General features: G+C 35.1%; 1 protein-coding gene across 1 annotated transcript; it reads right to left on the bottom strand.

The window, feature by feature from the left end:
* Positions 1–12,671: 12,671 nt before the first annotated feature.
* On the bottom strand, positions 12,672–12,998 carry LOC143536280 (uncharacterized). Its single transcript, XM_077030314.1, has one exon. The coding sequence runs from the start codon at positions 12,996–12,998 to the stop codon at positions 12,672–12,674; it is 327 nt and encodes a 108-aa protein (XP_076886429.1).
* Between the last annotated feature and the right edge of the window lie 2,675 nt (positions 12,999–15,673).

Raw genomic sequence — 15,673 nt, 5'->3', positions numbered from 1 at the left:
CAAAGCAACGAATCATCTGATTCGTTTGAAATTTGAAATAACGAATTAGGTGATTCGTTAACACATGTCATAACGAAACAGACTCAATTCGTATATGATTCGTTAGAGTATGTTTAGCGAATTAAAGCCATTCGTTACAGAGTGCGGAAGCGAATGAGGATAACGAACTAAAATGTAGTTCGTTAGAAAATGGCCTAATTCGTTAGTCATAACTTAACGAATCACACTTGTGTTATTTAATTTTACATGAATAAATAAATAAATAAATGAATTAAATAAAGAATTAAATTGATTATATAAATAATTTAAAGGGATTACCGAGTACCTTTATCTCGATAATCAAATACTTTAAGAACGTGTTTATCCTTTTAAAACACTTAACTTAAAACTTATCGAGATCTCATATCTCGATCATCAAATAACCTAAAATGTTTCACGTTTTTGAAATATAAATTAAAGAATTTAAATAGTATGTAAAATAAAAAGGTAAAATATTTTTGGTATTTTGAAAGATTTAAAGAATTTATTTACAAAAATATCCGAACTAAGAAATAGACAATCTTTTTGTGTTTTTCTATGAATTTCAAAAGCAGTACATTTTTTTCTTTCTTTCTTTTTTTTTTTTGAGTTTGAGCAGAGAATCATATTGACCAAAATGCCATTTCATCACAGCTTTATATTTCAGCGATATTATTACTAGCGTTAAGTCGGTCATTGATATTGTTGTCCACTTAAATCTTATAACAAGCCTTCAAGCATTTTTGTGATATGATTTAGTGTTCAATTAGCGCACATAATATCAGAAACTATCAGCCCTTAATATCGGTTCAAGCTTAATTTGATTTTTGCCAAATCACCCCAACTTGACTTAAACCATTATAGTGTTGATCAAAATTTTGAATACCAATAGAGAATTTTATAAATTTTGAGCAATGTGCATCAAGTTTCCTTTACTGTGAGTGAGTATGCACGAGTCCATCTGTCGGCTTACATACATTGTATCCCCTGGGGTCCGTTTCTTATTGGTATTGAGACGCACGCAAGGGAGGAACAATTGTATGACTAACAGCGTATTTTGATCAAGTCAATAATTTGGATTGTACGAAGTACATCAGTGATCAAGTTTAATGACTTTGGGCTTGCTCTAAAGTCGAATGAAATATTCATGTTTATGAATACCCAGATGATTAAGCCGCATAAAGACTCACAGTGTCCAGAATCCTAACGCTTGTTATTAGCTTTATTATATTTTTGGGAGATCAACAACTATAAGGCTTGAGTATGACTGGTTATTACATTTCTGCCATCCTTACCGAGACTTTTGCTAGAGACTAACACCTCTTTCAATTTAGCTTTTCTTTAGGTTTATATCACTTATATTACTCTAACGGCTTGTTTAAGACCTATCAATGCACCAATGATTTAAGCACTCAGTCTTTTAAGCTTATTTTTTATGGATTTGGGGTCAAATAATCAATGTACTATCATTTTCTCTTTTTGATTCAAAAACTCAAAATTTTAGGAGCATAAACAAATTTAATCGCCCCAGTTAATTTAAGTTTATAAATTAATGGCTATCCTGTCAAACTACACGTAGATAACTGGACCAATACATGCAAGCATGCTCCACAAACTTAAATAACTTACATAATTTTCAGCGAAAAATAAAGTAGAAAGCTTAACAAACACCCCAAATACTTTCCATTATCAGGTAAATGGCTATCCTAAATATTAACAAAAAAATATCAGGGCCAAACATATACGAGTATATGTCTTTCAAATAGAAGTAAATGACATAATTTTCAGCGAATGTAAGCAAAAATCTTTTTGGTTTTTCTCTTTACATACTAAAAACACAATCTTTTTGTCTTTTCGGATTTTTCTTTATAAACAGGAAATTCACAATCTTTTTGACTTTTTCAAAATTTTCTGTACAAATTGAAAGCAACACTCTTTTTGATTTTTCAAATTTTAAGATGTTTTTGGTTTTTCAAAATAAAATAAAAAAAATCACAGTATTTAAAATTTTCTAATAATGTTTTTGGGTTTTATCTATACAAACGAAACGCACAATATTTTTATATTTTCTAAGTTTCACCCCCTAAAATTTAAAAACAAAATAAAATGTTAAACCAAAATTAACAGAAAAGACAAATAATCATCCTTGTTTCAGGATATCAGCGAGGGTCTTCAATCCATTTAAACCAAGCAAAAATTGAAAACACGTTTTATCAAAGGCTTTGGTAAATAGATCGGCTTTCTGAAAATCAATATGTACTTTCTCAATGTCAATTAATTTCTTTTCATAACATTCCCGTATGAAATGATATCGAATTTTGATATGTTTCGTTTTAGACTGTTGTACGGGATTTTTGATGATACTAATAGCAGCAGAATTATCAATTAAGATGGGAGTAGTAAGAAACTTCAAACCGTAGTCCCGAAGATGTTGTTGTATCCACAAAACCTAGGAACAGCAACTCGAGGCTGCAACATACTTAGCTTCGGCGGTTGAAGTGGAGACCATTGTCTGCTTGTTACACTGTCAGGAAACAAGCCGGCTTCCTAAGAATTGACATCCCGCTGTGGTAGACTTGAAATTAATCTTGCATCCTCCATAGTCCGAGTCGGAATAAGCAGTAAGATCAAAAGTATCGTGTTTGGGGTACCATAATCCGATGTCAGGATTTCCCCTCAGATATTGAAGAATCGCTTGACCGCTGCCAGGTGAGTCACTCGGGGACTGACTTGATACCTAGCACATAAACAAACAACAAACATTATGTCGGGTCGAGAAGCAGTAAGATACATCAAAGAACCAATCATAGCACGATAGAGGGTCGGATCAACGGTATCTTCCAATTCATCCGGCGATAAATTGTGACCCACGGGGAGAGGAGTAGAAGGGATTTTTTCAGCAGTAATCTTGAATCGGCTCAAGACGTCGTTCACATATTTTGTCTGATGAATGAAGATTCCGTTCGCAGAATGATGAACCTGCAACCCTAAAAAGAAATTCATCTCTCCCATCGAACTCATCTCGAACTTGGTTTGCCTTGATTTCTCGAACTCCTAACACAACTAGTCGTTTGTTGACCCAAAGATTATGTCATCAACATAAATCTGAACGAGGAGAAGATCATCACCAATATTCTTATAAAACAAAGTGCAGTCAACAGTTCCACGTTTGAAACCATTATCCGTTAGATGGTCGGCGAGCGTGCTGTACTAAGCTCTCGGGGCTTGATGTAGACCATATAATGCCTTGTTTAAACGATAAACTCGGTCAGGATAATCAGGGTCTTCAAAACCTGGAGACTGTAACACAAACACTTCCTCATGAAGTTCACCATTGAGAAAAGTACTCTTGACATCCATTTGATATACTTTAATGTTTTTGTAAGCAGCATACGCCAGAAAGATTCGAATCGACTCTAATCTTGCAACTGGAGCATATAATTCAGTGTAATTAATACCCTCTTGCTGATGAAAATCTTGCACCACTAAACGTGCCTTGTTTCTCACAATTACCCCACGGTCGTCTTTCTTACACTTATATACCCACTTAGTCGGAATCGCCTTTTTTACTCTAATAGGTTTGTCGATAAGATCCCAAACACCCAAACGTGCAAACTGCTGTAATTCTTCTTGCATGGCTTATACCCAAGAAGGATCTTGAAGTGCCATATGAGTAGTCGTTGGCTCAACTTGGGATAGAAAGCAAGTGAATTTAGCAAGATTTACAATCCCAGCCGAGTGTAAGTCAGCATAAGCACACAATACATTATTCTCATTTGATGAAGCAACTTGATGTCGTGTTTGAACGCCCACATCAAGTTCTCCAATAATGTTTTCTTTCGGATGATAATTATGAATCTTAAGAGTAGGATTCTCAGGAACATCAACAGTTTCAAATAAATTAGTGTAGTGTTCACCCAGATCGTGAGATGAAACATCACTATCAAGTTCGATAACTTTATCAACAACTAGAGTGTCGTCAGATGAAGTAGATGCATTGTCAAAGAGAACTGGAAACTCACTATCAGGTTCTTCTGTTGGAGCTACGATTGGAACTTCAACATCATTAGAACTAGCAAATCTTGGAATTACCAATTGTTCTTCAAAATAAGCATGGACTAAATCTTCATCTGGTTGATCAGTTGTTGAAGTAAACGAATTAAATAAACCATCATAGTCAAACATCCAGTCGGGACCTTTTCCTTGAGAAGGAGTAGTGTACTTTTGACAGTCCACATGGTACCATTCTTCAACACAACCAGACGTAAAAGTAAATACTCGTTTCTTAGGAGAAGCATAACCCAAGAAATACCCTTCAATGGCTTTTTCATCGAACTTTCCTACATCCTTTTCAACATCGTACACAGACACCCAAATGGCTCCAAGTACTTTAAATTAGGTTTACGATTATTCAACCGCTCAGAACTTGTCTTCTTGGGTCTCTTAACGGTTAGAACTCGATTGAGTGTATAACAAGCAGTATTCACCGCCTCATTCCAAAACTGGACAGGAAGCTTTGAATTAGCAAGCATAGTTCTAGCAGCTTCAATCAACGTTCTATTCTTTCTTTCAGCTACACCGTTCTGTTGTGGTACATATGGAGCACTGTATTCTCGATGAATTCCCTTTTGTAAACAAAAGAAATCCAATACAGTATTTTTAAATTCAGTACCGTTCTCACTTCGAATTCTCCTCACTTTCTGTTTGTATAGTGATTCGATCTTAGTGATTAAATTTTGAACGAGAACCGGTGTTTGATATTTTTAACTCATAAACAAGACCCATGACTATCGTGAATAATCATCAGTAACTACCAGGCAATACCAATCTCCAGAAATACTCGCATGATTCACTGGACCGAATAAATCCATATGAAGTCGCTCAAGAGGAGTATCAATGGAATTTAATAATTTAGAGGCATGTGACTTTTTCTTTTGTTTGCTCTTTTTGCAAGCAACACAGTGATCGGATAACTTAAAATTCTTCAGAGACACACCTTCAACTAGGTCATTTGCCATTTAATAGTTCATCTTACGAACATGAATGTGACCCATTCTACGATGCCATAAAATAGAATCTTTCTCGGTTGCTTTCGAGACAAAGCATGTTTTGATCGATGTTGATACTTTAGAACTCATATTCAAGACATAAATATCATTTGATCGAGGTGATCGCATGACAACCATGTCCTCGGGAATCACATACCCCGGTTTTAAAATCAGACACTCGTATCTGTAAATACTGTCGTGTATTGCTTGTCACAGATTTGCGACACACTCAATAAATTATGGTCCAAATTGGAGCTTTTAGTTGCTTTTGGAGGGGCATTTTGGATATTTTGCCTCTCCAAAAAGCCATAATCACTTTTAAGAAGCAATCCCAAACATGCTCTTAGTTGTATTCAATTGTTGTTCAGCAACTTGAGAATAAGTTACAGGTTTCTTGGACTTTCGTCTTAGATACACAGCTTGAACTACATTTGAATTAACATTTTTGCATAACGGTTCGGTTGGAATAAACTTTGGTTTAACATAACCATAAGTTTCATTCACATGAACAACTTTTCGAAGATGCACGTTAGAGAACATAATATGAGTATCATCAGCATACGACACAGGTCGTTTCAGAATCTCCTTTACCAAAGGAACCGGTTTGGAATGGTCTTTGATAAAAGGATGAAGATTCTAATAGTTCTTCTGACCACAATTTCTTACTACATGACCTTGTTGACCGTAAAGGAAACAGCTTCGAATGTCAACATGATGATGTTGAGAATTAGCGTGACCCAAAAGATTAATGATGACTCACATTTTGGTCATGCTCTTAGCAAAATCATCAGATAACTCATATTTCCTTTTCAAGTAGAAATCTAAATTAGAACAGTTTGAAAAACTTTTCAGCGTATATGTTCTAGTTGACTTCACAAATTGAACTTTCTTAGCCTGTTTTAAAACTTGCTTAGCTTTAGTCAATGGATAAGATGAAGTCGATGTTTTTGCTTGAGCATACTGACGTTCAAGATCTTGAATCTTGGAAGTTTCATTTTGAAATACACTCTCAATACTTTATGGTTTAATGATACTTATTGGAATGTCTTCCTCTGTAAACATCGTGTCTATCCCCTTTAACTTAAATACTCTACCAGTAGATGGCTCGGAAACAGGTAGAATTATAAAACACAACAAATCCTTATCAGAAATTTTGGGTTTTTCTGGTTTCTTGGCCCTTACTGGTTTGACATTAACATGAGCATCTTGTTTCACCTTGGTTGTGTGCAAACCATACACAGCCTCCTCAAATTCATGAGGTTCACACAGTATGTGATTAGAACTTGGAATATTCTTGTTTTTGTGTATGATTTCAGGTTCGAACACATCCTCAATGATAACTTTGTCAACATTTTTAACAAAGATTTTGTTGCTTTGAACATAAGGTTTCTAAAATGAAGGTTGGGCTTTAACACTTTCAGGTTTAACTGGTTATGTCTTTTCAGGAAACACAAATTCTTTGACAATCACATCCTTTTCTTGTCTAGTAAAAGGATTTGGTTTGTAATCATTATGAAAAGGTGATGGAATTTCAACAAAACCTATTCCTTTCTTTGAATCTTTTTGCTTACCAGATACTTCAATTATTTCATTTAGCAAAAAAGAAGAGTTTCTGAATTTGCCCAATTTGTTCTTTAAATCAAGAAACTCATTTTCAAGCTCCGTTATCTTTGATCTATGTTTCTAGATTTCTTGAAATTTTTTATCATTGATGGTCATTTTCACCGACAACTCAGCCTTAAGATCATGATTACTTATAGTTAAAGCTTCAATTTTCTCTCTTGAATTCATTTGAGAGTTCAAGGATTGCCTATAATTATCTTTTAACGAAACAATCTCTTTTAGCAAATTATCATTTTGAAGTTTTAAGGCATCTATCTTAGACTTATTGGTCTCACAATCAATACATGATAAGTTAGAAGTAGAATTACTAACCTCATTTTGCTTAGCCATGCAAGCAGACGTGGTTGAATCACTGATCTTTGCCATGCAAGCGAAAGTAGTTGGAAGCTTTTCACTTGAATCATCAAACTTTGACTCAGTATCAGCATCAGAAGAAATTTCACTTCCACTTACATCTTGAAAGTACTCAGAAAATCCAAACATTGCAAGATTTGCTTGATTGTTACCACATAATAACCTTTGTGACCAGTCATCTCCATCTACGTTGGATAACATTGCTTGAGATCCAGAAGACGAAGGTTTACCTCCAGAAGACTTTCCTGCATCATTACCACTCTTTCCCGATGAGTTTTGATCTTGCTTTCTGGGACCGGTATACTCCTTTTTAGGTTTATCACATTCTTTGGCAAAGTGACCAAACTCTTGACAATTGTAACACTTGACCTTTAATTTATCAAACCCCAATTTCTTGTTCAACGAAGGAAGATCTTTACCCGTTCTCTGCATGAACTTTTTCACTTATCTGACTATCATTTCCATGTTCCACTTTAGGTCCGTTAGTTCCAAATCATCTGAATCAATTTGATCATAATCTTCATCAGTCAAATCACTTGTGGCAATTTTACTACTAACCAAATTCTCATATGAAGTCATGAAAGCAGATAAGAAAGAAAAATTTTGTTCAGCTTCTCTCATGTTTACATTTGGTTGTGATGAGAATTGATTTGATGATGATGAACTCCAAGATCCTCCAAATGAGCTAGTATTTCCAGCTATGTAGAAACAAGCACGTGGATCACTATATATAGTTGTTGCATTTTCACTTGCAGTTTGTGTGAGAAAAGTAGTGATAGGTGAAATGGTTGAACTTGCAGTTTGTGAGAGAAAAGCAGTGATAGGTGAAATGGTTGAACTTAATGGATCTTGATTATCTTTCGAAGACTTCTGACATTTAATATCATATTCTCGAGCCTCTATCTTTTGCAGAAATTCAGATGCAGTCAAATCCTCATTACTAAAATAATTATTCTCCTTCAACACCATAAGGAAAGTTGAATAAGAACTTCGTAAAGCACTTTTAATAATATCAATCTTGTCAACTTCAGATATCTCCAATTTCATCTTGTCCATTTCGGCTATCAAATGATTAAATCGTGTTGTCATCTCTTCAACAGTTTCACCCTTCAGTAGGTTAGAGTTTCTATATTGAAACTTGAGCATAACCTTTTTGCTTTCAGCAGTGTTTCCCATACTTCTCATACGGATATGTTGAAATAAAGAAGCACAAATCTTAATACTTCCTACTTGGTGAAAGATGTTTTCAGGTAAAGCCATAGTAAGAGTAGAACAAGCTTTTGTCTCAATTTCTATTGATTTCTTCTCTTCAACGGAGTATTGAGAGATAGCTTTAGGTGTAAAACCAATAGTCTCGTCCCCAATCATTAGAACGGTGTAGACCTCATCCAAACAATATGAACAATCAGGGTGAACTGACCCTAGATGAGCACGGAAACGGGGTTCCCATTTAGCAAAGTCGCTAAATTTCATCAAACGTGGACACTTTGAATGTGAACCGATCTCGGTATCCAGTTGTAACATTTGTTGCATCAACATGTTTTGAGAAGCTAATGCATACATACCAGCCATTTTTGATAAGTTTTGATCTTTAAGAATTTATTTTGAAATAAGATTAATGAATTGTAAACAATAGAGGTAACGAACTATGAACAGTTGTAGCGAACTGTGAACAGTAATCAACGAATCAAATCTTAACGAAGTTAAGATTGATCAGGTAGTGAATCAGAATTGAAATTAACAAATTGATCAACGAAACAGATGGTCAACGAATAAATCAACTAACGTATTGGCTAAATGAATCACTAAATATTGGCTTAGTGAATCAGAAAGTTATCTTTAACGAATCACTAAGACAAGCGTAGCGAATTAGATAACGAACTAGCTACAGTTGATAGCGAATCAACTTATAGCGAATCAAGTTGTTACAACGGTTTGTAACAAACTCTGACAACAAATGCCACGTGGCAAAAGTTGTTATAACACAATTTCCAAGGTAAACGCGTGTCACACGAATCAGTTGGACACGAATTGGATTGTGTAGCGAATTGGTTCACGTATCAACCAAAACTCATAACTAATTAGCTTAAAAATTAACGAATCAGGTAGCGAATTTGGTGAACAGTGTTAACGAATTAACCAAAAATCAACGAATCTTCAAATTTGTTTGAAGATATTCAAATCTTCAAACGTGATTTCCAGAAATCTGGAAATCATATGAACATAAACCCATAACCAAATCCGTAATACTACCTCGATTTTTAACCAAATCGCACAAATAAACTACCAAAATACTTGGAAACTTAACGCGAATCTATCTCAATTCATCCCGTAATCCAATTTACTTTAACTTGAACCCAAATTAACCAAAACAACACTCTGTTTTCGGCCAATTCCAGATCCAAACCAATTCTCAATCACAATCCAACAATCCTTCCCAATACCTTACCAATACCTTACCAAACCACAAATTAACCAAACTCAATCCATATCTTAATCAAATTCACACTGAATTTGATCAAACTCAAACCGAACACTGAATAATACCAAAGTAACAGTCCTAAATTTACGAATTAATAACCAAATCAAGAGCAATCGAATCCCCGAAGTCTTTGATACCACTTGTGAACGCCTAAATCGATCTCAGATATAAGATTACTTAACCGATTATGCGGATCTAGTTCATGATGCTGTTGATTATATGTTATATATTAGTATTAGTATTAGTTGTATATATGTGTATGTATAATATTAAGATTGAATACGTTAATGAAGCTTGAGAGTAGATCTGGACAGAGGTTTGACAATATAATTCTCAAAACTTACATTAATTGTGAATAGTGTTCACATATAAATAGAAGATTGACCTAGTTAACATCCCCTAACGAACTAGAGTCCACTTCATTACATACATTAAATGAAATACTCTTAACGAATCACCCCCTGATTCGTTAAACATCCTTAACGAATCAGGAGGGATAATAACTTAGGTCTTAGTTCGCTAAACATCCTTAGCGAACTAGACATTATATTAACGAACTAACTTAAAGTCTTAATAATTTATTACATAAATTAACGACAATTACATTAACGTTAAATACAAAGACTCGAGACGCAAAACCGTGTACAAACAATTCCCCTGGCTGAGAAGGTGATTGTTAAAAGTTTATGTGATAGTGAGCTTATGGCCAGGATTTTTTTATGCTTGGCTTACTTGGTTGCCCTTGTTCCTGATTCTATGGGACAATGGAGTTATGCTTTGGGAGATATCAAGAAGCTGGAGGAAGAGAAAACAAAGCTGAAGAGTGCCATAGTTGAGGCAAATGAGAAGGTTGTGACCTTGACCGTTATGAACAAAGCTTGGTTCATGAGCTTGTTGTTGCTAAAGCTTCTACCGAGGGTGAGCGAATCAAGGTAGAAGCTTATGCCAAAGACTTTTATGAGCAGCGTCAGAAAGTTAGTCAAGAGAGAAACTCGCTTGTTAAGGAGAAGAAAAAGCTGGTTGCAAATCATGAGAAGCTGGAGAGTGAGAAGCAGAAGCTTGTTGATGAGAAGCTTGCTACTGATGTTACCATTGCTTAGCTCTAGACACAGGATAATGAGCTCCTTTCCAAAAAATGTTTAGTGTTTGAAAAAGTTATTCCTCATGTCGTTTCCTATCTCTTGCATAGCGGTGAGTTTAATTCATCCCTTAGTGAAGTTTATGCAAGGGCCATTGCTCATGGTCGTCACCATGGCCTTTCCAGCGATATTGAGGCAGGTCGAGCTGGTCATCCCCTTGAGGTACTTACAAGCTACCGACCCTATGCTGCCACTGACTTTGCAATGGTTGTGAGTGCAATGAAGATGAAGACTTTCCCTTATCTTGAAACTATTGCTCATTGTCACGATCTTCCCTTCTCGGCCTTTCAAGCTATTGAGCCAGAAGGCCTCAAGAAGGAGCTTGCGAATATGCTGATCCATGCTATGGTCATTGAGATTATTGGGAAAGTTTATTCCGATGGAGGTCATAGAGATGATGAAGCTAACATTGAAGTTGAGGATCCAGCTGACCGGGAAGCTGACGAAAATGAAGAGGAAGTTGAGGTTACTCCTTCCCAAGCTGATGATTATGAGCAAACCCTTTCCCATGTGGAAGAAGCTGAGGGCACTCCTTCTCTTGCCACTGCTGAAGCTACCCAGAATAACTTTGATAGAGATGTTGACATGCTTTATGGGAACCTCTTTGGTGATGCACCAAAAACTTCTGGTGGTGAAGGTGAAGACGCTGTTGGCGAACAATAGCTTTAATATTATTAAGCTTCGTGTGTGAAGCTTCTTTATGTTTTGGTTATGTAAGCCTTTTTTTTCGTAAACAATTACTCTTTGTGCTTGTGAAGTATGAAACACCTTCCTCAAGGTGCCTTTTATGTTTTTCGTGTTGCTTTCATAGTTTATCTTATCTACTTGTTTTTTATGCTTGTTTTTTATTTTTGCAATGTCTTTGAAACTTCTTTAAGGAGGAATGCTGCAAACACCCTTCCTTAGATTGGTAACTAAGAACCGATACAGAGCTTATCCTATACGCTTGCCATTCCACAAGATTTTACTTAACTCATTTTGTGGTATATTGTTACACTAGTCCTAAGCTTCTTGAGCTTATCAAGTTGATACGCTTCAAGGATTTAGTTCTTATGGAGCCAATTGGTAAGAGATTCTCAGTATCGTTTCATGTATATTATATATTTCTAAGTGTTCCATGGAGTCGTATTGTTTTATGGACTCAACCTATATATACAGGAAGATATAGCGTCTTGTTACCTGTTGAGCGATATGGCCTATGAGCTCAACCATTTACATGAGTAGGAACTACGCTGGACCTCATGGAGCCTAGTTTGGAAAGGCTCACCCATATATAGAATAATAAACAATTTTGTTATTCAAAATGCAACATCATTTATTGATCTTTTCAATATCATTAACCCAAAACAACTATTACAGGGACCTAGAATTGTTGTCCTAAACTAAAAACTTCTTGAGGTTCTTGTCGTTCCAGTGACGTGGCACCTTCCTTCCTTCCATGTCATTGAGCTTGTAGGATCGACCCATGTGAGCTTCTTTGATGACATAGGGACCTTCCCACTTGGGTCCCAATTTTCCCATGTCGGATTGTCTGCTGGCCTCTTTGTTACTGGGGACCAAATCTCCGAGTTTAAACACTTTCTTTCTTACCCTTGTGTTCTAGAAGGCTTCCAGCTTCTTCTTGTATATGGCTTCCTCAATGGCAGCCTGCTCGTGGGCTTCTTCCAGGTGATCGAGGTTAAGCAGAACCTCAGAGTCGTTGGCTTCCTCTTTTACGTTTCTCACCCTTCTTGAATATACCTCGATTTCCACGGGGATGACAACTTCTTAGCCAAAGATGAAGTTGTAGGGTGTTTTTCCATGACTCGTTTTCTCCGTGGTTCGGATAGCCCAAAGGACACTTAGAAGCTCTTCTCTCCAGTTCTTGCCATACCTTCCCAACCTTGCCTTGATACCTTCCATGACGCTACGGTTCATTTGTTCAACTTAGTCGTTGGATTGTGGGTATGCTACCAAGCTAAATACTTGCTTGATTTGCAGCTCCTTGCACCAACGGCTGAATAGTTTCTAAACAAATTGCTTTCCATTATTCGTCACTATTTCACCCGGCATCCCATATCTACAAATAATGTTTTCCCACACAAAGTTTATTAAATGCTTCCCCTTGATGGAAGCTAGGGTCTTAATTTCTGGCCAGTTGGTGAAATAGTCAACAGCTACAGGTAAGAACTTCACCTTCCCAGCAGCTTCAAGTAAAGGACCAACAATGTCCATTCCCCACTTGTAGAATGTACAAGAAGCAATAATGGGTACCAGGTTATGCTTCAGTTTTGTTTTGACGGGAGCGTGGAGCTGACAAGCTTCACATTTGTGGATGGCCTCCATGCAGTCCATGTGTGTCACACCCCAACCTACGGCGGAAATGTCGGGGCGTGAACTGATTGTCACAGCTCACAAGGTTACTATCATGAAATTATAAAGCGACAATATCTAATTAATTTATTTATTATCAAACAGCATTCATATACAACAAAAATAAAGAAAATTACAAATACAAAACCAACTATTCTTGTATATGTTTTATCCTAAAGTCATCTCAATGTGAGCTTCAGTTCGATAAGCAATCCAAATCTATAACCTGTAAATGCGTACAAAATATATGTTTTTCAACAACACATGTTGAGTGAGTGGATCACCAGTTTTGACACAAACAAAAATGGTAATAATATATAATGATATAAGTGAATAAATATAGGCAAAACTGTTATATGTGAGTATAAACAATTAAACCATAGCACATACATAAACAATCAACCATAAAGAAAGGGCTAAACCGTTACCATGCGAATGGGCATTGGTTACCCAAAATGAGGTGTCGGTGAAACCATTGCCAATGCGATCGGGCTCCGGCCACTACGACGGTCATATGATCATACTATAATGAGATTATGTTGGACCTCTCCGAATGCGATTCAAGTAAGCAAATAGCAAGTAACAGGCAATCATTCAATTGATACACAGCACAAAGATCATAGTTTGTGTTTGAGAAATACTAAGATAAATAATAAGATGAATGGTACGCAAGTATCCCCAAAACATTTGAAAACAAGTAAAAGAGGGGAGTGATTACTCACCTGATTGGATGCACGAAATACAAGTGATGATGTGGAGAGATGAACCATTCGGGATATACCGTCAAGGATTCCTAGTTAAATATGATAATGTAAATTAATTATAAATGATTTAACATAATTTAATATTATGAGTTATTAACAAATGAGATAATGTGTATAATAGATTTGAGTTTTCGATGTTATTTGGGTTATGTTGTGATGAGAATTGTTATTGATTAGACGATTGATTCCATCGGAAAGGGTTATTATGAAAACCATAATATTAGTCATTATTTAAATTAAAATAATTGTTTGCTTATTATATAATTTAAGTTATGAATAACTAATTTATATAAATATGAGTTACGATATACTATAATAATAAACGTTTAAATATTTAATTACAATAAGTTCGATATTTTAGAATCTTTAGCGAAAACCCAACATTAAATATATAATTTGTAAATAATTTAATACTAACGTTAAAATATATATTTATAATACAATATGTATCTTGGGATATTTATCAAAGTCTAATTTTTATAAATATAATTAATACGTTTAAAATACGATTGTTACAATTTTACATAATGATACATATATATAACGTTAATAAAAGCAAATTTATAGGGACGTTTGACGACGAGAAATCACCAATAATGGTGTTGGGTTTTAAGGAAATAATGATGATTTATTATTATTGAAATAAACTTATAATACATATATATACACACACACACGTAAACAAAGCTTTTAACAAGGTTTGACAAGAAACAATAAACTATAAGATGTCGGTTTTAATAAACATAATGTTTATTATACTAGTTTATTAATCATTAAATCAATTAAAATGGTTGAAAAAAATAAAAAGAACAAAACTGGTAACAGCCAGGACTCGAACTCCTGTGGTTGGCCGACAAAAAGATTAACAGATACACTCCCAGCCAACTGGGCTGGTGTGTTCTGATGGTTCAAACACCAGAAAAATAATTCAAATATATTACCCAGATTAACCCCCCAAATCAATAAGAACCCTAATTCAAGAAATCGTTTAATCCATTTGTTTTGATATAATTAACATTAGAGTTATCATAGATTGATGATTTACGAACATGATTAACCATTTAATTACCTCGTGTGATGATTAATTGATGGAAAACGGAGATATGCTACTGACGGCCCAAATCACTCTCGGTTCGATGGGTTGAAGTTTGTTATAAGCCAATTAAACGTAGGGTTAGATTCGCCGCATCATGATGAAGGTTCATACTCGTTTAATTTGATTATGATGAACTGCGAATGGTATATTGATGTCGTGTTAACGAGTGGGTCAATAGATATATTAATACGAATCAATTAGTCTTGTTTTCCAAATTAACACGTCGGTGAAGGTTGTAAATAAGGATTAACGTGATTGCCTGGATGAATTCCCATTATAGAGCGTGAATTAAGGTCCAAGAAACCAAATGGGTAAACGTTTTGGGTCAAATACATGGTTTCGGTTATGGGTTTGGGTTGGATTAATATAATATATATTATTAAATCAGACTTTGCAAATAGATCCCTAAAGTTATGGTGTGGAAACAAAGTTGGGTAAAAGTTTTGGGTTGGGTAATTTTTTTGCCAAAACAAGAAAGTTGTATATATATATTTTAAATAAGTAATAATAATATTATAATAATTAGTTTATTCGATAAACGTGATAAAATTTCCCGAACATTGAAAAGGGTAGGGTAGCGGTTGATAAAATAACAATTTAAAATTCGAGTTGTTACAGTCTCCCCTACTTTAGGAAATTTCGTCCCGGAATTAAAAAATATTATAACAACACCATTAAATTTTAAGGAATAGAAAATTTTAAATAAATTTAAATTTTAGCATAACACAGAACTATGAATAATCAAAACAACGCTTCAAACAAAAATCCGATAAGGGCACTTATATATAGGATGTATC

The sequence above is a fragment of the Bidens hawaiensis genome, unplaced genomic scaffold, assembly GCF_021521415.1.
Source record: "Bidens hawaiensis isolate Kalapana, Puna unplaced genomic scaffold, B.hawaiensis_p1.1 tig00010775_1, whole genome shotgun sequence".
Lineage (NCBI taxonomy): Eukaryota > Viridiplantae > Streptophyta > Magnoliopsida > Asterales > Asteraceae > Bidens > Bidens hawaiensis.
This window is presented reverse-complemented; position numbering and strand designations above follow the sequence as displayed.